The 22,188-nt window shown below is 35.7% G+C and overlaps 1 protein-coding gene across 2 annotated transcripts in view; it reads left to right on the top strand.

Annotated features, from left to right (window-relative positions):
* LOC145271411 (uncharacterized) overlaps positions 1 to 22,188 on the top strand; it is a 681,202-nt gene that overhangs the window by 128,091 nt on the left and 530,923 nt on the right. For both annotated transcript variants that reach the window (XM_080126945.1, XM_080126944.1), the window contains exon 2: positions 16,832 to 16,885. In XM_080126945.1, the coding sequence (XP_079983071.1) occupies positions 16,877 to 16,885 (9 nt within the window). In that variant the 5' untranslated portion in view covers positions 16,832 to 16,876. The remainder of the gene's footprint in view (positions 1 to 16,831; positions 16,886 to 22,188) is intronic.

Below are 22,188 nucleotides of genomic sequence, written 5' to 3'. Positions count from 1 at the left end.
ATAGTTTATTTTGGAAGTATAATCCATTTCGTTCGTAATAGTTTATTTTGGAAGTATAATCTATTTCGTTCGTATAGTTTATCTTGGAAGTATAATCCATAAAGAAAATAAACAACCCACTTTTAAAAGAGAAATTACGAGTTTTTTTTTTATTAGCAGTTTCCTGTTAGGGGTGTCAAAAATTCCCCTAAAATTCTGATACACCTAGCCTATCTCTCAGCAATAGGCCAGATCAGATTAACAGTTCCGATATCGCTATATCGGATTCGAGATCTTATGTTCATTCGTCTCTTTCAATGGTGAAAATACAGCTTTTCTTTTACAAGGGAGTCACCTTATATATATATATATATATATATATATATATATATATATATATATATATAATAGTAAAACTGGTCATTAGTAAAAACCCGAAGAGAGTACTCAATACTGTTGCAGAGCATTTTAAAAGAGAAATTACGAGTTTTTTTTTTTTATATTTTAGTCGCAGTTTCGTGTTATGAGTGTGAAAATTTCCTACAAAAATTCTGATACACCTAGAGCTAGCTAGTGGGAAGAATTTCAAAATTTTGTAGCACATCTTCCTGTTGCTCTTAACTTTGCCGTGTGGTGTCGCTGTCAATCATTTAAGTTTGTGAATTTTTTTTTCTTTCTTTTTTTTATTTTTTTTTTCTGCCGGATTGCCAAATATTGTAATTTGACTATTGCTTTTTTTTTTTACTGTTGTTCTTGGCCTTCGGGCATGGATCACAGTGTTGTATCTGTTCCTGCAGATACGGCAAGCAAAACAATATGTGGGGGCAACCCCACATATAACACCTTGGTCATTGTAGGGAGAATCCTTAATACCAATGGTCACTATCCAGCTCCCCTACTTCCCGGGGAGTTGGTCCCCATTTCCCCTTCACTCCTCACATTAAAAATTTGACCCGTGCCTAATTTGCTCGGTGGGGGATCAAATGAATACAACCCACACATATAAGACCTTGGTCAATGTAGGGAGAACCCTTCATACCAATGGTACCTATCCAGCTCCCCTACTTCCCGGGGAGTTGGTCCCCATTTCCCCTTCACTCCTCACATTAAAAATCGGCCTTCTACCTAATTTGCTCGGTAGGAGAGCAAATAAAAACAAACCCCACATATAAGACCTTGGTCAATGTAGGGAGAACCCTTCATACCAATGGTCACTATCTTTCGTTCGAGTATGCCTCGCGACCACGAAAATCGGATAAGCATTAAAACTGGCCTCCTAATTGAAACATTAATTTCTTAACCTTAAAATCATCAGTTTTCTACAGGAGGGTGGGGGAGGGTCAGCAAAAACGGTCCTCTCATTCCATGTTCGCTTCTACGCATGCATCATACGACGTCAGAACATGATTTAGTTTAAATATTTGAAAAAGCGACAAAATTTCGTTCGTAATAGTTTATTTTGGAAGTATAATCCATTTCGTTCGTAATAGTTTATTTTGGAATAAAATAAACAACCCACTTTGAAAAGAGAAATTACGAGTTTTTTTTTTTCATTTTTATATTTTATTCGCAGTTTCCTGTTAGGGGTGTCAAAAATTCCCCTAAAATTCTGATACACCCAGCCTATCTCTCAGCAATAGGCCACAGCAGAATAACAGTTCCGATATCGAATTCGAGATCTTATGTTCATTCGTCAACGGTGAAAATACAGCTTTTCTTTTACAAGCGGGTCACCTTTATATATATATATATATATATATATATATATATATATATATATATATATATATATATATATATATATATATAGTAAAACTGGTCATTAGTAAAAACTATACATATACATACATATATATATATTTATACTTATATATACATATGTATATATTCATACATATATATATATATATACATATATATATATATACATGCATATATATATATATATATATATATATATATAATATATATATATAGTAAAACTGGTCATTAGTAAAAACCCGAAGAGAGTACTCAATACTGTTGCAGAGCATTTTAAAAGAGAAATTACGAGTTTTTTTTTATATTTTAGTCGCAGTTTCGTGTTAGGAGTGTCAAAAATTCCTACAAAAATTCTGATACACCTAGAGCTAGCCTGTGGGAAGAATTTCAAAATTTTGTAGTTGCTCTTCACTTTGCCGTCTGGTGTCGCTGTCAAGCATTTCAGTTTGTTAAGTTTTTTTTTTCGTCTCTTTCTTTTTTTTTTTTTTGTCTGCCGGATTGCCAAATATTGTGATTTGACTATTGCTTTTTTTTTACTGTTGTTCTTCGCGCCGGGATCACAGTGTAGTATCTGTTCCGTCAGATACGGCAAGCAAAGACCATATGTGGGGGCAACCCCACTTATAAGACCTTGGTCAATGTAGGGAGAATCCTTCATACCAATTACCACTATCCAGCTCGCCTACTCTCCGGGGAGTTGGTCCCCATTTCCCCTTCACTCCTCACATTAAAAATCGGCCTCGTGCCTAATTTCCTCGGTGGGAGAGCAAATAAATACAAACCTCACATATAAGACCTTGGTCAATGTAGGGAGAACCCTCCATGGCAATTGTCACTATCTTTCGTTCAAGTATCCCTCGCGACCCCGAAAATCTAATAAGCATTAAAACTGGCCCCCTAATATATTATTGAAACATTAATGAACAGTTTTCTGCAGGAGGCGGGGGTCAGCAAAAACGGTTCTCTTATGACAAGTTCGCTTCTACGCATGCGTCATACGACGTCGGAACATGGTTTAGTTTAAATATTTGAAAAAGCGACACAATTTCGTTCGTAATAGTTTATTTTGGAAGTATAATCCATAAAGAAAATAAACAACCAACTTTTAAAAGAGAAATTACGAGTTTTCTTTATATATATATATATATATAATATATATATATATATATATATATATATATTATTCGCAGTTTCGTGTTAGGTGTGTCAAAATATATATTTATACACGTATATATTTATATATACATATGTATATATATATGCACGTATTTATTTATATATATTTATATATATGTATACTTATATATATGTATATTTATATATATTTATATATATATATATATTTATATATATATATTTATATATATATTTATATATATATATTTATATATATATTTATATTTATATATATATATATTTATTTATATATATATATTTATCTATACATATATATATATATGTATATATTTATACATATATATATATATGTATATATTTATACATATATATATACATATATAAATATATATTTATACTTATATATTACATATATATATTTATACATATATATATGTATATATATATTTATATATATACACACATATTTATATACATATATATAAATATACATATATATACATATATGTATATATATATATATATATATATATATATATATATATTATAAACCCAAAGAGAGTACTCAATACTGCTGCAGAGAATTTTAAAAAAGAAATTATGAGTTTTTTTTATATTTTATTCGCAGTTTCGTGTTATGAGTGTCAAAAATTCCCACAAAAATTCTGAGACAACTAGAGCTAGCTTGTGGGAAGAATTTCAAAATTTTGTGGCACATCTTCCACTTTGCCGTCTGGTGTCGCTGTCAAGCATTTAAGTTTGTTATTTTTCTTTTCTTTTCTCTTTCTTTTTTCTTTCTTTTTTTTTCTTTTCTGCCGGATTGCGAAATATTGTAATTTGACTATTGCTTTTTTTTACTGTTGTTCTTGGCCTTCGGGCCGGGATCAAAGTATAGTACCGTTTCCGTCAGATACGGCAAGCAAATACCATATGTGAGGGCAATCCCACGTATAAGACCTTCGTCAATGTAGGGAGAATCTTAACCTTATGGTATTTTCAAGCATCTAAACTAGACAATTACATTTTTGATACTGAAACAAAGAAAGAAAAAGAATCGGGCCTCGACCGTCAAAAAAACTAGAGGGGGTGGTAGAAGCAATCCACTTAATACATTTTTTAGAGAGGGTTGGCGGGATTTAAATTATTCCATTATAACACTATATATATATATATATATATATATATATATATATGTGTGTGTGTATATACAAATATATATATACATATATATATATATAGACACACACACACACACATATATATATACCCACACACACATATATATATACACATACACAAACATATATACACACATTATATATATATATTTATATATACACCCACATTATATATTTATACACACACACTATATATATATATGTATATATATATATATATATATATATAAACACAGACACACACTCATTATATATATGCATATATATAAGCTTTAGCATTTATTTACCTTCCCCGAGTACAATGTAAGAAGTTTTACACTTTGAACAAAGTTGTTTCAATTAAAATGTGCAATAACAAAACAAGTAAGTACACCCGTTTTTATAATAAGCAAATAGTAAATAGCAAAGTTTGTTTTTATTTTTATATAAAAAGTTGAGAAAAGATTTGTAAATAAAATCATGTATCTTTAAATGTTTTCTGTTTGCTCATAGTACAAACATGTAAACTTTTTTATTCTATATTTTATTTACAAAGTTTTTAATAAAACTGTTATTCAATAAAACCATTTTTAAATGGAAAACCATCGTTTACAGGCAAGTAAATTTCAAAGATTTTGTTTTTATGAAAAAATAAATTATAAAAAAATGTAAATAAAATGTATTTAAAAAATGTGTTTCGTTTGTTTGCCTGCGGAAAAAGCCCGTAAAATTTTATTTAATCTGTAAAGTTTAAAAGAAATATATTTGTATGTTGTTTTTATTACTCTGTAAAGTGTATACAATGTAAAATAGTGTTTTATTAAAATGTTTTTGCGTATTACATTTTTTCGACGACTTATAATGGCAAAGTTAAAAATATTTGTATTAAAAAATCCAATTTTAATGACAAGCTTATGTTGTTATACGCCTATTTTATATTGACAACAAGCTTTTTATAAATAAGCCATTGTTAACTAGTAAAACGTTTTTCGTTAATAAAAATCTGTGACCTGAAAGTTATAAAAGTATGATTCAACTCAGTTAGAACTTCCGGTTCAGTTGAATCGCAAAAAAGCGGATGACATAAACATTGTATTTCTTCTACCTTAATTGATATTCTACTAATAGACCACCTAGTACTTACCTTTCCCAACACAGTTTATATAAACAGAATTTAACCATGGCCTCCTTACAAGAAATAACTTCTGCGACAGTAAGTGAACTTCAACAGATTGAGTTTTCACAGCTGTCTCTCCATGATAAAGTTGAAATTTAGAAAAGAGGCCGTTCAACGCCTGATATTCAAATATCTCAGCCAGGCATTAGCAACAACAAAGTGTATATTCGTAGCTTTAATGGTACCGACGGAAAAGTTTGCTTTGCGGCTGTGAACTAAAAAAGGCATTGTTCTGCTTTCCTTGTTTGTTGTTAGGGGGTGATGTAACGTGGACAAAAGATAGTTTCAGAACTATTAGCAAAATGAAAGATAGAACTGAAAAGCATGAGAAGCACGTTGACAATGTAGTTTCCCTATCAATTTTGGGGACCATTAATATTAAAGCAAAACTTAGTGAGGCCTGCAGACTTTCAATCAATCATCATAACATGAATGTTAAGAAGAACCGTGAAATTTTATCTAAAATAATAGATTGTATTTTCTTTTGTGGGAACTTTGAAACTCCCTTACGAGGACATGATGAAACAGATGATTCAGTAAATCCAAGTGTATTTAGAGGATTTTAAAATTTTGCATCTTAATTAGATCCAGATTTAAAGAATCACTTGGAAACCAGTAATGTCTTCAAAGGTGTTTCCAAGACTATTCAGAATGACATACTTGACTGTCTTTTACAAATATTCCATGATGAAATAAGGGCAGAAATTAGCAAAGCTTCCTTTGTAGCTGTCATGGCTGATGAAATAACAGATGTGTCTGAACATACACAAATGATCATTGTTTTACGGTACGTCTTGGATGAAAAAATACTTGAACGCATTTGGGGATTCTTTATTCCAGAAAACCAAACTGCTGATGGGATATCAAAACGTATTCTACAACAATTAGATATAATCGTACAAGGGAATCGCCAAAAAACTGATAGCTCAGACATTTGATGATGCAAATGTCATGAAAGGCAAAAAAGCTGGTGCTCAGGCGAAAATAAAAGCAGTTTATAGTAATGCGCATTTCACTCACTGTTATGCGCATCAACTTAATTTAATAATGAGGAATGCAGCAAGCATTACACGAAATGCTAGACTATTTATCTCTAACATTTTGGCTATTCCGACTTTCTTTTCTAGATCACCACAGCGTCTGTCCATTTTTCAAGAAGCATCTGGATGTAAGCATTCTACGTGTATCCGCCACAAGGTGGAATTTTAACATACATAAATAGAGTTCATGAAAATGTTCAAGCATAAAAAAACTGTCACTGAAATTCAGTCAACATCATATGTAGATGAGACCGTTGCAGAAGCGACAGGAATTCTGAAATATTTGAACGATGAAAATTTCATATTTTGGTTTGAGCTATTTCATAAAATTATGTCTCATGTTGAAATTATTTCTCGGGAAATTAGGATATATAAAGTCAATGAATACATAACAAATTTCAAAACTGCTATTTTAGAGATAAGAAACACCAAATACTGTGAAAATCCTTCACAAACACTCAAGGGCGAAGCTAAAGAACTGTGTGACTATATATCTGTTGATATAACGGACAGATATTCTTCAACTAAACATTTAATACTTGCTAAATCGTGTTACAAGATAAGCTTTGCTAGTTTTAAGAAAAAAACTACCTACAAAAGAGATATCTTTGACAACTGAAGCATATCCCATGATTGACAAAGAAAAGTTTGAAACTGAGCTAGAAATATTTTATAATAGGTCAGATATCCATGAATATTGCAAATTAATTGATCTCCTGAAATTTATTTTGGAAAACAATTTAAACGATGTTCTTAGTGAAATCACAAAACTCATAAAAATTATCTTGACAATTCCCATGACTACATAAGAGATAGAACGTTGTTTTTCAACTCTGAAAAGAATAAAAACTTATCAAAGGAACACCATGGGTTGCGAAAGACTAAATGAACTTGCAGTGCTTTCAATTGATAAAAAAGTTCTTCAGCAGTCATTCAGAAGTTAAGGAGAAAATTATCAATTTTTTTCTCACAAATTAAAACAAGAAGAATGAAGTTTACTTTCAAATGAATGTAATAAGTAAAATATTTAAAATATTTACATCTATTTAGGATTCCTTTAAGTTATTGTATTTTTATACGTGTTCATACGTATAAATTATGTATATTTTTTATGTTTGTTTTATTTTTACACAATATTAAAAGAATAGGTGTTTTCTTTATAACAGCACCCCCACTAATCTTAGGCACGAGCCGCCAGTGATATATATATATATATATATATATATATATGTATATATGTATATATATATATATATATATGTATATATATATATATATATAGTAAAACTGGTCATTAGTAAAAACCCGAAGAGAGTACTCAATACTGTTGCAGAGCATTTTAAAAGAGAAATTACGAGTTTTTTTTAATATTTTAGTCGCAGTTTCGTGTTATGAGTGTGAAATATTCCTACAAAAATTCTGATACACCTAGAGCTAGCTTACATAGAGGTGTATCAAAAATTTTTTAGGAATTTTTGACAGTCATAACACGAAACTGACACTACTATATATGTATAACTTATGACTTACTATAAATATATAGAAGGTGACTCCCTTGTAAAAGAAAAGCTGTATTTTCACTCTTGACAGAGACGAATGAACCTAAGATCTCGAATCCGATAATACTGAGAGATAGGCTAGGTGTGTCAGAATTTTAGGGGAATTTTTGAAACCCCTAACACGAAACTGCGAATAAAATATTTTTTAAAAAACTCGTAATTTCTCTTTTAAAAGTGGGTTGTTTATTATGGATTATACTTCCAATCTGCTTGTTGCTCTTCACTTTGCCGTCTGGTGTCGCTGTCAAGCATTTAAGTTTGTTATTTTTTTGTTTTTTTGGTTTTCTCTTTCCTTTTTTTTTTTTTTTTTTTTTCTGCCGCATTGCCAAATATTGTAAGTTGACTATTGCTTTTTTTTTTTACTGTTGTTCTTGGCCTTCGGGCCGGGATCAAAGTGTAGTATCTGTTCCGGCAGATACTGCAAGCTATGACTAGCTATGACTAGCAAAGACCAGACGTGGGGGCAACCCCACATGCCTGACCTTTAACCAGCTCCCATTTCCCACCCCTCGGGAGCTGGTCCCCTTTTTCCCTTCCCCCTCCCTTAACTCCTCACATTAAAAATTGGCCTTGTGCCTAATTTGCTCGGTGGGGGAGCAAATAAATACCATCTGTTCCGGCAGATACGGCAAGAAAAGACCATATGTGGGGGCAACCTCACATATAAGACCTTGGTCCATGTAGGGAGAACCCTTCCTACCAATTGTCACTATCCAGCTCCCCTACTTCCCGGGGAGTTGGTCCCAATTTCCCCTTCACTCCTCACATTAAAAATCGGTCGTGTGCCTAATTCGCTCGGTGGGGGGAACAAATAAATACAACCCCGAAAATCGGATAAGCATTAAAACTGGCCTCCTAATATATTATTGAAACATTAATTTCTTCGGCTTAAAATCATGTTTTCTGCAGGGGGTTGGGTGTCAGTAAAAACGGTCCTCTCATAACGTTCGTTTCTACGCATGCGTCATACGACGTCGGAACATGATTTAATGTAAATATTTGAACAAGCGACACAATTTCGTTCGTAATAGTTTATTTTGGAAGTATAATCCATTTCGTTCGTAATAGTTTATTTTGGAAGTATAATCTATAAATAAAATAAACAACCCACTTTTAAAAGAGAAATTACGAGTTTTTTATATTTTATTCGCAGTTTCGTGTTAGGGCTGTCAAAAACTCCCCTAAAATTCTGATACACCTAGCCTATCTCTCATCAATAGGCCAGAGCAGAATAACAGTTCCGATATCGCTATATCGGATTCGAGATCTTTTGTTCATTCGGCTCTTTCAACGGTGAGAATACAGATTTTCTTTTACAAGGGAATCACCTTATATATGTGTGTGTGTATATATATATATATATATATATATATATATATATATATATATATATATAGTAAAACTGGTCATTAGTAAAAACCCGAAGAGAGTACTCAATACTGTTGCAGAGCATTTTAAAAGAGAAATTACCAGTTGTTTTTAGTCGCAGTTTCCTGTTATGAGTGTCAAAAATTCTGATACACCTAGAGCTAGCTTGTGGGAAGAATTTAACTTTGCCGTCTGGTGTCGCTGTCAAGCATTTAAGTTTGTTAATTTTTTTTTTTTTTTTGTCCTCTTTTTTTTGCCGGATTGCCAAATATTGTAATTTGACTATTGCTTTTATTTACTGTTGTTCTTGGCCTTCGGGCCGGGATCAAAGTGTAGTATCTGTTCCGGCAGATACGGACAGCAAAGACCATATGTGGGGGCAACCCCACATATAAGACCTTGGTCAATGTAGGGAGAACCCTTCATACCAATTGTCACTATCCAGCTCCCAAACATCCCGGGGAGTTGGTCCCCATTTCCCCTTCACTCCTCATATTAAAAATCGGCCCTGTGCCTAATTTGCTCGGTTGGGGAGCAAATAAATACAACCCCCACATATAAGACCTTGGTCAATGTAGGGAGAACCCTTCATACCAATTGTCACTATCCAGCTCCCCTACTTCCCGGGGAGTTGGTCCCCATTTCCCCTTCACTCCTCTCATTAAAAATCTTCCTTGTGCCTAATTTGCTCGGTGGGAAAGCAAATAAATACAACCAACACATATAAGATCTTGGTCTATGTAGGGAGAACCCTTTATACCAATTGTCACTATCTTTCGTTCAAGTATCCCTCGCGACCCCGAAAATCGGATAAGTATTAAAACTGGCCTCCTAATATATTATTGAAACATTAATTTCTTCACCTTAAAATCATCAGTTTTCTACAGGAGGCGGGGGGGGGGGGGTCAGCAAAAACGGTCCTCTCATGACAACTTCGCTTCTATGCATGCGTCATACGACGTCGGAACATGATTTAGTTTAAATATTTGAAAAAGCGACACAATTTCACTCGTAATAGTTTATTTTGGAAGTGTGGAGAAAGTGGCTACTAAGAATCAAGATGGCGCCCGCATGCGTTTATGTGGAAAAAAGTCTCAGGGAATATTGGGGAATCTCGGAGAATCTCGTACCCTGATTCCAAAAATAACGAGAAGAGAAAAGCGGGAAGTGAGACGAGTTTGAGTCACTAAAACGAACGGACGTGTGTAAAAGAAGAGGTAGAAGAAAAGAGTGTGGTGAACGAAACAAACAATAACTCGGTTGAAAGTAGAGTTGTAACGAACACAAGCTATTTCGGCATGACGTCAGGATTTGACCCCAAGCTAATTCCCCTGTTTGATGGCAGTAGCACTGATCACTCAGTGCAGGAATGGGTGGAAAAAGCAGAATTAATATGTCAGCTCAGTGGGGTGAAGCATATAGAATGCGTGGTCCCAATGCGCCTCACTGGGGGAGCATATGCAGTATACCAGCAGTTGGCTGATGAGGAAAAAACAGATTTTGCCTGCATTAAGCGCGCCCTTTTTACGGCATTTGCATTAGAGAGACGTGCAACAGCCGTGTCGTCGGGATGGGATCATGCAGTACACGATGTCACCCTAAGGAGCATGTTGACAGAGACTGTGTCCAGAGTGACCAGTGATGACCCCGTTCAGGGAAAGTGGTGCGTCAGCGGGAATGAGTTCACGGTCTGGGTGGATGCTAGTTCACTAGCCCTTGGAGTTGCCCTTGCAGTTAATGATTCCATTATTGAAGATGCCTGTTGGCTTCGGCCAGAGAATGATTCGAGACACATAAACCTGGCCGAACTTGATGCCACATTGAAGGGCATTAACTTAGTGCTTCAATGGCACGCCAAGGTTCTACATATCATGACTGACTCGGCATGCACTCATCGGTGGATAACTGATGCATTAAGTGGAAGAGCACGGCTGACGACACGAGCATCGAGTGAGATGTTAATTCGAAGACGGCTTGCCACCTTGGTCGACACCATCACAGAGTACGACCTGACCGTGGACGTAATGTTGATCAGGTCTGCGCTCAACAGAGCAGATGCTTTGACAAGAGTCCCTCAACAATGGCTTCTGGCTGGTGCTTGGAGAGATGCTGATAATCTGCAAAACACATGCGCAGCAGTTGTGTGTAATGTGGATGCAGCACGCATCATGGACATTCATCGACAATGTGGACATCCTGGCATCAAGCGGACACTGTACTTTGTCAAGATGATTGATCCAGGAGTAGGAAAAAAAGATATCCGAAGAGTGGTGGAAAGTTGCGAGGCCTGCCAATCCATCGACCCAGCTCCAGCACGATGGAAGAAAGGGGAGTTAGGAGTGAGTGGTAAGTGGCAGAGAGTGGGCATGGACATCACACACTACGGTGGCAACCACTTCCTTACCCTCATCGATTGTGGGCCTACACGTTTCGCAGTCTGGAGACTCCTCGGGTGCCAGGACTCTTGCAACATTATTCGCCAGCTGTCATCCGTGTTCTGTGAAAGAGGTGCGCCCGATGAAGTGCTGACGGACAACGACCCAGCCTTTTGCAGCCATCAGATGAGGCAGTTCTTACAAGAATGGGGTGTGCGGCTGCAGCTTAGATGTGCTTATGTGCCTTCTGGCAATGGTATAGCTGAGAGAAGCCATCGCAGCATCAAAACAATTGCAGCCAGGAAGCAGTGCACCATCGCAGAAGCTGTGTACTGGTATAATCTCATGCCAAAGGATGGCGTCTCTCCAGGAACGGCGCCTGCAAACGCAATCTATCAGTACCGTGTCCGAGGAAAAGGAATCCACCCCGATACAACTGTGGCCACTGAGATAGAATGGAATCGATATGCTAAAGGGGATGCTGTCTGGGTGAAGCCGCCAGGAAACCGATGTACTGACAAGTATAAGCGAGGCACAGTGACCGATGTGGTGAGTCAGCAGTGTGTCCAGGTTGATGGCATACCCCGTCACGTTAGGGATCTACGGCCGGCGACACATGTACCACCTCCAGTGAACGATGAGTGATTCTGACTCTGAGACGAGTGGGCCATCGCTTTGGTTTGCACCATCCCTATCAAGCAGTGACTTTGATATCAGTAACCTCCACGGAGATGAAGCTTTCCCTGACCATCAGGCGGTGGATGAGAGCGCAGGCGAAGACGAGAGCAGCACTGTCCCCCTTCGTAGAAGCACCCGACGGCGGCGATCACCACCCCCCTGTCGTCTCTGTGATCATGAGATCAGGGGGGAGTGTGGAGAAAGTGGCTACTAAGAATCAAGATGGCGCCCGCATGCGTTCATGTGGAAAAAAGTCTTGTGGAATCTCGGGGAATCTCGGAGAATCTCGTACCCTGATTCCGAAAATAACGAGAAGAGAAAAGCAGGAAGAGAGACGAGTTTGAAAACGAACGGACGTGTGTAAAAGAAGAGGTAGAAGAAAAGAGTGTGGTGAACGAAACAAACAACGACTCGGTTGAAAGTAGAGTTGTAACGAACACAGGAAGTATTAATCCATGTCGTTCGTAATAGTTTCTTTTGGAAGTATATTCCATAAAGAAAATACTGTTGCAGAGCATTTTAAAAGAGAAATTATGAGTTTTTTATATTTTATTCGCAGTTTCGTGTTATGAGTGTCAAAAATTCCTACAAAAATTCTGATACACCTAGAGCTAGCTTGTGGGAAGAATTTCAAATTTTTCCTATAAAACCAAATGCTAAAAACAAACATCTTTCTTACGGCTTATCACATCTAACAACTCACTAAATACCCGTTTACATTATACATTTCCAAAGTCCGTTAACACTAAACAAAAAATTGTCCCTTTTTCAAAGACCAAAACAATTAAAACACACTAAAAAGCCGAAAATTATTCACAATTTGATTTTCATTTCTGCATTCTTCTTTTTTGCTATAGTATATTTTATTTTATTTATTTATTCATTCTTCCTTTTAATACTCGAGAATTTTAAAAGTACTTTCGACTTTTGACACTAAATTGTTATTTATTATGATTGACAGTTTCTCTAAACAATTCAAACATTAACACACATTTTTATGAATGACACACTGTCCTATTTGGTATTTGTGTGCGGCCGTGTTTTTATTTTATTTATGAATGAAATAGTCGTGCGTTGTTTTTTGGAACTGACCGTATCTCTTTTATTATTCATTACGGCATATCGGCCTTTTTTTTCTTTTTTAATATTTTCTTGTAAACTTTAGTTTTCTGTGTGCGTGTTTGTTCAAATTTTTTTTTCTTTTTGTTCGCATTTCTGTGATCGTGTGATGTTTATGTTTTTTTTTTTCGTGGTATTATTTATTCATTTTTTTAAACATTATCTTGGACCCTTTTAAAACATTGTGTTTCTTTTTTTTGTCCCCCGTGGTTCCGAAGTTTTTTCTTTTTTTTTTTTAAACTCACCCTTGCTACGGCTCCAAATTGTATTAATTATATATACCCCAGGTTCGGTATTGCATCGTTGATGCAAATTGGTCAACGGGCACCAAATTGTGTTTGTTATATTTATGAGTCTTATTAAGAGTGAGTATTAGAGAGGGATGTTGTTGAGACTTAGAGAGTCTTATTCAGAGTTTGTTGTTGTATCTTAGAGAGAGAGAGAGAGAGAGAGAGAGATGTTGTAAAGAGATTCATATTTCTAAAATTGTTCATACTTAGAAGTGTAATAGAAGCTCTTTGAGTGAGGAGATAGTGTTGAGACAGTCTTAGTGTTCATATTGTGTATGTAAGATGTGTATGTAAAGACATTTTAAACCACATGATATAGATAAGACATATATAACAATTTTCACTTTACCTTTTGGTAGAATTACAACACAAAGACGACGTTTATAAAAACACATGATGGGTTTATTTCTTCTCACGACCGGTCGTGGTTTTCATCATCAAGAATTCAAAGCTTCACATTCTAAGTTTCAAAAGTGACGGTCTCGCTTCAAGACATTCTAATCCCATCTGCAGACTATCGTCTGTCGTCCTCAAACTCTCTCTCTCTCTCTCTGTCTCTTCCCCAGTTTCTCTAAAGTTTCTAACTATCTCGAGAACTTCCCATTTTCCATGACGTCATACACATGTTAAAACATGTGTCTTTCACGTGTTCTGGAAATGCGTGTCCAAAACTTTTCCTTTGTTTACAAAAGGAATTTTAATCTATATTCCCAGTAACCTATATTTCCAATATGTTAAAAACATGTTTATTAAATTATCTTGTAGTTGCATTCTTTCAATTGAATTTCCATAACAGAATTGACAACGCACATTCTTTGGTTGACACTATTGTATCTCTAAGCTAAACAATGGTTTATTTTCACATTCCATTGCTAATTCTCTCTCGTAATCTATATCTAAACCTAAATTACGATGTTAGAATTTCGTCTATTCTATTTCATTTTCATTTAAACTAAATCTCTTTTTTTTATACTTACATGAACAGGGGACAGCCCTTATCATGTAACAAATGTAGGGAGAACCCTTAATACCAATTGTCACTATCTTTCGTTCAAGTATCCCTCGCGACCCCGAAAATCGGAAAATCATTAAAACTGGCCTCCTAATATATTATTGAAACATTAATTTCTTCAATTAAAAATCATCAGTTTTCTACAGGAGGCGGGGGGGGTGTCAGCAAAAACGGTCCTCTCTTGACAAGTTCGCTTCTACGGATGCATTATCGACGTCGGAACATGATTTAGTTTAAATATTTGAAAAAGCGACACAATTTCGTTTGTAATAGTTTATTTTGGAAGTATAATCCATAAAGAAAATAAACAACCCACTTTTAAAAGAGAAATTACGAGTTTTTTTTTTTTTTTTTTTAATATTTTATTCGCAGTTTGGTGTTAGGGGTGTCAAAAATTCCCCTAAAATTCTGATACGCCTAGCCTATCTCTCAGCAATAGGCCAGAGCAGAATAACAGTTCCGATATCGCTATATCGGATTCGAGATCTTATGTTCATTCGTCTCTGTCAACGGTGAAAATACAGCTTTTCTTTTACAAGCGAGTCGCTTTATATATATATATATATATATATATATATATATATATATATATATAAACTGGTCATTAGTAAAAACCCGAAGAGAGTACTCAATACTGTTGCAGAGCATTTTAAAAGAGAAATTACGAGTTTTTAATATTTCAGTCGCAGTTTAGTAATATATTAGTTATACATATATATATAGTAGTGTCAGTTTCGTGTTATGAGTGTCAAAAATTCCTACAAAAATTCTGATACACCTAGAGCTAGCTTGTGGGAAGGATTTCAAAATTTTGTAGCACATGTGTTACTCTTCACTTTGCCGTCTGGTGTCGCTGTCAAGCATTTAAGTTTGTTATTTTTTTGTTTTTTTGGTTTTCGCTTTCTTTTTTTTTTTTTTTCTTTTCTGCCGCATTGCCAAATATTGTAAGTTGACTATTGCTTTTTTTTTACTGTTGTTCTTGGCCTTCGGGCCGGGATCAAAGTGTAGTATCTGTTCCGGCAGATACGGCAAGAAAAGACCATATGTGGGGGCAACCTCACATATAAGACCTTGGTCCATGTAGGGAGAACCCTTCCTACCAATTGTCACTATCCAGCTCCCCTCTTTCCCGGGGAGTTGGTCCCAATTTCCCCTTCACTCCTCACATTAAAAATCGGTCGTGTGCCTAATTCGCTCGGTGGGGGGAACAAATAAATACAACCCCGAAAATCGGATAAGCATTAAAACTGGCCTCCTAATATATTATTGAAACATTTATTTCTTCACCTTAAAATCTTCAGTTTTCTACAGGAGGCGGGGGGGTCAGCAAAAACGGTCCTCTCCTGACAAGTTTGTTTCTACGCATGCGTCATACGACGTCGGAACATGATTTAATGTAAATATTTGAAAAAAGCGATACAATTTCGTTCGTAATAGTTTATTTTGGAAGTATAATCCATTTCGTTCGTAATAGTTTATTTTGGAAGTATAATCCATAAAGAAAATAAACAACCCACTTTTAAAAGAGAAATGTCGAGTTTTTTTTTTTTTTTTTTTTTTTTCGCAGTTTCGTGTGTCAAAAATTCCCCTAAAATTCTGATACACCTAACTAGCTTGTGGGAAGAATTTCAAAATTTTGTAGCACATCTTGTTGTTACTCTTCACTTTGCCGTCTGGTGTCGCTGTCAAGCATTAAAGTTTGGTAATTTTTTTTTTATTTCTTTTCTCTTTCTTTTTTTTTGTTTTCTTTTCTGCCGGATTGCTAAATATTGTAATTTGACTATTGCTTTTATTTACTGTTGTTCTTGGCCTTCGGGCTGGGATCAAAGTGTAGTATCTGTTACGGCAGATACGGCAAGCAAAGACCAAAACATCCTCACACATAAGACCTTGGTCAATGTAGGGAGAAGCCTTCATACCAATGGTCACTATCCAGCTCCCCTCTTTCCCGGGGAGTTGCTCCCCATTTCCCCATTCACTCCTCACATTAAAAATCGGTTTTGTGCCTAATTTGCTCGATGGTGGAGCAAATAAATACAACCCCCACATATAAGACCTCGGTCAATGTAGGGAGAAAGAACCGTTCATACCAATTATCACTATCCATTTAATTATTTTCTTAAAATTGTAAAGATTTGTGGACTTTTTTTTAAATTTTAATTTGTTTATTTTTTTACAGACAATATTTTAATCCGTTCCTTTGACAAACTCAAGATTTTGCACAATGAGTGAGGTAAGTTTCTCTATTTTTTTTTTTTTTTTTTTTTTACATGGAGTTCACCTCTTATCAAGGCCCAATGGCCACTCAGAGATAAGGGTTATTGTGTGTACAGTAATCAAAGGGATAGTATAGCAATAGTATTGGAGAATTGGTAAGGTGTCATTACTTCTGTCTTATAAGCTGAGCCTATCTTTTGCAAATTTCACACAAAAGTAATATGCTTAATACATAAATCCATTCGATAAGTATTGAAAACAAGGAAAGCTCCACTGTCTGTGCCCGAGGTTGGTCAATGTAAAGGGACCAATTCTCCACGACAATGTTAGCCCGAATGTTTCTCAAACTGACTCTGCAGAAACTGAACGAGTTGGATGACGAGATTCTGCCTCATCCGCCATATTCATCAGACCTCTCGCCCACTGATTATCCCTTTTTCAAGCATCTTGACAACTTCCTGCACAAAAAATGCTTCAAAAGCCTTCAATGACTCTATCGCTTCTAAAACTAGTTTATTTTGGAAGTATAATCCATAAAGAAAATAAACAACCCACGTTTAAAAGAGAAATTACGAGTTTTTTTAGTTTTTTTTTTATATTTTATTCGCAGTTTCGTGTTAGGGGTGTCAAAAATATATATATAGTAAAACTGGTCATTAGTAAAAACCCGAAAAGAGTACTCAATACTGTTGCAGAGCATTTTAAAAGAGAAACTACGAGTTTTTTACATTTTAGTTGAAGTTTCGTGTTATGAGTGTCAAAATTTCCTACTAAAATAAAACACGAATAAAAATACGAAAAATATATCCAGTTAGGTAGAAAAGTAACTTATCTTGCCTTTGATAACATTCATTTGTTATATATTTGTTTTTTGACAGCTTTTTCGAATCTATGTATACAAACCCGAATATTTTGTTTATTTAAAAAATACAGATACGCACGTGGTTGTCTTTCTAAAAAGTGGATTACTAATCAAAGGCAAGATAAGTTACTTTTCTACCAAACTGGATATGTTTTTAGTGTTTTTATTCAATGGAACATGTTTATTCAGCTCGAAAAACATGCAGTGTTTACCGATGTATTGGAAAATTCAAAATGGCGCCCGACACTCTCTTTAACATGGTAAGTTTGGGAAAAGGTGTTATAAATAATAAACTAGACAAAATACTATTAAAAAAACACCGAATATATGTCAACTTATGTCACGGTAACACATATTGAGCGAATTTCTAACAGTATTTTGTCTAGTTTATTATTTATAACATCTTTTCCTGAACTTACCGTGTTAAAGAGAGTGTCGGGCGCCATTTTGAATTTTCCAATACATCGGTAAACACTGTATGTTTTTCGAGCTGAATAAGCATGTTACATTGAATAAAAACACGAAAATATATCCAGTTTGGTAGAAAAGTAACTTATCTTGCCTTTGATAACATTTATTTGTTATATATTTGTTTTTTTTTGTTTTTTTTTGACAACATTTTCGAATCTATGTATAAACCCGTATAAAATACCCTAACTCGCTACAAAAGAAAATAATGAAACGAATGGAAGGAAACAATAACGCAATTGCGGGATGAAATAAACATGTCATTTATTTTCTGTTGAAAATAAAAATGATTTATGTGTAACACGTGTTCATTCAGGCGTAGAAAAAGAAAGAAATGAAGTCGAAAGAAAAATAGAAAGGGAATGTTTGCGGTTTGCCTCAGCAAAACCGTGCGTTCATGATAGCAGTCGTCCACGTGGAAAAAGTCTTCAAACCAAGAGCTATGGACGCCGAACTTGCCTGGTTGACGAAACCTGGCGAAAGGGAAGAACAGAGGAAGTTGAATAGCGTCGTGGACTTTTATATCGCAGTTAGTGTTCTGACTGCGCATGTCCGGAATTCCTTTCAAGGGAAGTGACGTTTCGCATGTGTGCGTATGTGTGCACGTTAGTGTGCGTGCGTGCGTGCGTGAATGTGAGTGTATATACGTGAACGTGAATATATGTACGTGTCTGTGCGTATGTGCGTGCGTACATGTGTGTGTGTGTATATGAGGATGTGTATATGCGTGTGTGCGTGCGTGCGTATATGTGGGTGTTTATATGTGAGGGAAAGCATGTTCGAACAAGAGCCTTCACAAACTGTTTCAAGGCCCCAAGACTGACGGATTGCATGATGATGATGACGACGACGACGACGATGCTGAGGATGATGATGACGATGACGATGATTTTTTTTTTTTTTTTACACAATGATCACCACTTATCAAGGCCCGGAAGCCACTCAGGGATAAGGGTTATTGCAAGTACATTACGTTAGTGTGGAGATTTGATGAAGTGTTTACTTAAGGGGGCGGTTCGTTAGGAATTTGTAAACATTGGACTTGAACGCATCCAAGTTGTAGTCCAGAGGGAAGCAGGCAGACGGAACAGAGTTCCACAGGCGTGCAGTTCTAAGAAAGAAGCTTTGTTCATGGAATCCGCGTCTGTGCGTATGTGCATGCGTACATGTGCGTGTGTGTGTGTGTGTGTGTGTGTGTGTGGATGTGTATATGTGAGGGAAAGCATGTTCGAACAAGAGCCTTCACAAACTGTTTCAAGGCCCCAAGACTGACGGACTGCATGATGATGATGATGATGACGACGATGATGATGATGAAAAATATATCATAAATAGACAGCAACAACACAAGCTACGGTTCAAACAGTTTTCAAACTCTTTTACAGTGGTTGCTGGCAGTCCTGAAAGCAGCTTTAGTCTCAGTGCATCTATTACGTTGGTATCTATAGAAAAAGTGATTTCTCTGTGCGATAGCAGCAGCACATTCTGGGGAGAACCATGGCTGGCTGTTAGATTTTTGTTGGAATTTTTTAGATGGTATGAATTGGTCTATACCTACAATTAACCATTCGGTCAGATCTGATACTATAGAGGACACTTCCTTTTTAAACATGGAGTGCAGAGGTAAATTAGATATGAATGTACGGAAGCTATCCCAGTCAGCCATAGAGTATCAGTATACAGTACGGTGAAGGGGTACGTCTGGGGGCTTCTTACATTTCGTTTTTATCTTAACTGATACGACGGAGTGGTCGGAAGATCCTAGAGGAGAATGAACGGAACATGAACATAGCTCAGGGGAAGTTGAGAGAAAAAGGTCTAGGAGGCTTGCATATTGACCGGGTGTATCGGGCACACGGGTGGGTTCGCGAACAATCTGAGTGAGGTCATAAGCAATGGCAAAATCATGACAAAACCTCCCCTCATCATCTGTCTTATTTGAATGGGTCAGCCATTCCACGTTATGGACGTTGAAGTCACCACAGATGTGGATGTTAGCCGAGGGATGTGAGGGATGACGACGATGATGATGATGAAAAATATATCATAAATAGCAACAACACAAGCTACGGTTCAAACAGTGAAGAATCACCAACAATAGACATTTAGTGATACGTATATACATCAGGATGAACCATATCAACATTTAGACGATTATATACAACATACACTGTTTTTGTATCTTTTTTTTAGAGCCCCACAATATAACAGGTGCCTTTTTGGTACACTATTATATTTTTTATAGTATGGCATTGCTACAGAGTGAGTATTTTTATTATTATTGAAATTGTAGAATAATCAAAAGAACTGTGTTAGTCAATAACACACAACAACAATAATAATAATAATAATAATAGCAGCAACACTTACCAAGGGTCCAGCTTATGCACAAGACAGACACCAGATTGAGCTGGACTGAGGGCTTGTATTTATGTACAAGCATATCCAATCAGGTGATTCAGCCAATCACAATCCAAGGAATAGACTGGCCCATGTGTGCACAATGGAATCTCCCATTGTGCCATAAATAGTTCTCCTCTTTCATGAGAAGTAACTTTAGTCTTTGTCAAGTTATCCACAACTTGAACGCTGACCGAAAGTCCACTACACAATCCAACAGTGGCTATTTACTACTCCCCTCAAAGAAAAAAAAAATTGAGTAGATCTGAATTAACTTCAGAAATAAATCGAAGAAAATTTTACATATAGATTTTGGATTTCTGTAAAAGATGGAAATTCCCATAGTTGACAAGAACTTTCGTATTTTGGGACCAGTCCAATTTTTAATCTTCTAAATCCTCTCTATCTGGCCCAAAATATACCCCTATTTTCTGAGATGCAACCATAAATTGTACTCTACATGAATCCTTGATGTAACTTTCACAGTACCAGGATACCAGGAATCCTGATAAGCAACAACTATATATTCACCAGTTGATGGTATTTTTTGTCATTTCTATTCTGTTGTTTTACTGAAAATTCAACGATGTAAACAAAGAAATAAAACGGTAATTTTTTACCTTGTTCCAGCCTTAACATTTAACATGATTACTTTCATAGGTTTTAGGGTATGCTGAAAACGAATATCTCAAATGAGTATTATTTATATTAATTTATTTATTGTGGACTATTATTTTCATCTTTATTTAGCAATAAATAAATTAATAAATAATATTTTAATAATGGATTCCAATTAAAAATAATATATATACCATTCGGTACGCTCCCGACCCTGGAAGATCAGATAATAAATAAACGTGGATTTATAAGTTCAAAAATCCAACCTTCATCGCCCTTCGGGGCCCATGGCACACTTGATAGAGACGTTGAATCACCACGGTTCCAGATGAGAATTGTCTGAAGATAGCGGTTTCAATCCTACCCAAAGCCGGCCAGAGGCTTACTTGGTCAAAAAACATGGTAAGACGACAACAACTACAGATGCTGAGGATGCATTTAGGAGATTCGGAGTTCCTATCCGTCGCGGTTACCACCTGACGAAGGCCAGAGGAATAGTTGGCCGAAACGTCGTGAAACAACAACTAATAAAGATGAGAATAATAGTCCGAAATAAATAAATTAATATATTTGTTATTCTTAGGATAGAGGAATTTTTAATGTCTATGTATCATTTGCTATTTCGAGCAAAAGAATATTTTACTTAACCTAGGACGGGTATTAGACATAAATGAAATAATTGTACCTTCCCTAGGATAGGTAATTCACAGCACGGATATATGAAATATTTTTACCTTCGCAAGGACGGGTAATGTACAACACATTTAAAATAAGTTTACCTACCCTTGGACGGGTAATTTTAATACATATATGAAACAATTTAATTTCTCAACAGATATTGTACAACATATATGAAATAACGATTTGGCCTTCGGTACAAGATCAAAGTTTAGTATCTGTTCTTCAGATGCTGCAAAGCTATGACTAGCTATGACTAGCTATGACTAGCAAAGACCAGATGTGAGGGCAAC

This window comes from Euprymna scolopes, chromosome 46 (assembly GCF_053919585.1).
Source record: "Euprymna scolopes isolate OS-2025 chromosome 46, ASM5391958v1, whole genome shotgun sequence".
Classification (NCBI taxonomy): Eukaryota; Metazoa; Mollusca; class Cephalopoda; order Sepiida; family Sepiolidae; genus Euprymna; species Euprymna scolopes.
The sequence above is the reverse complement of the archived record's forward strand: the minus strand, read 5'-3'. Positions and strand labels throughout refer to the sequence as shown.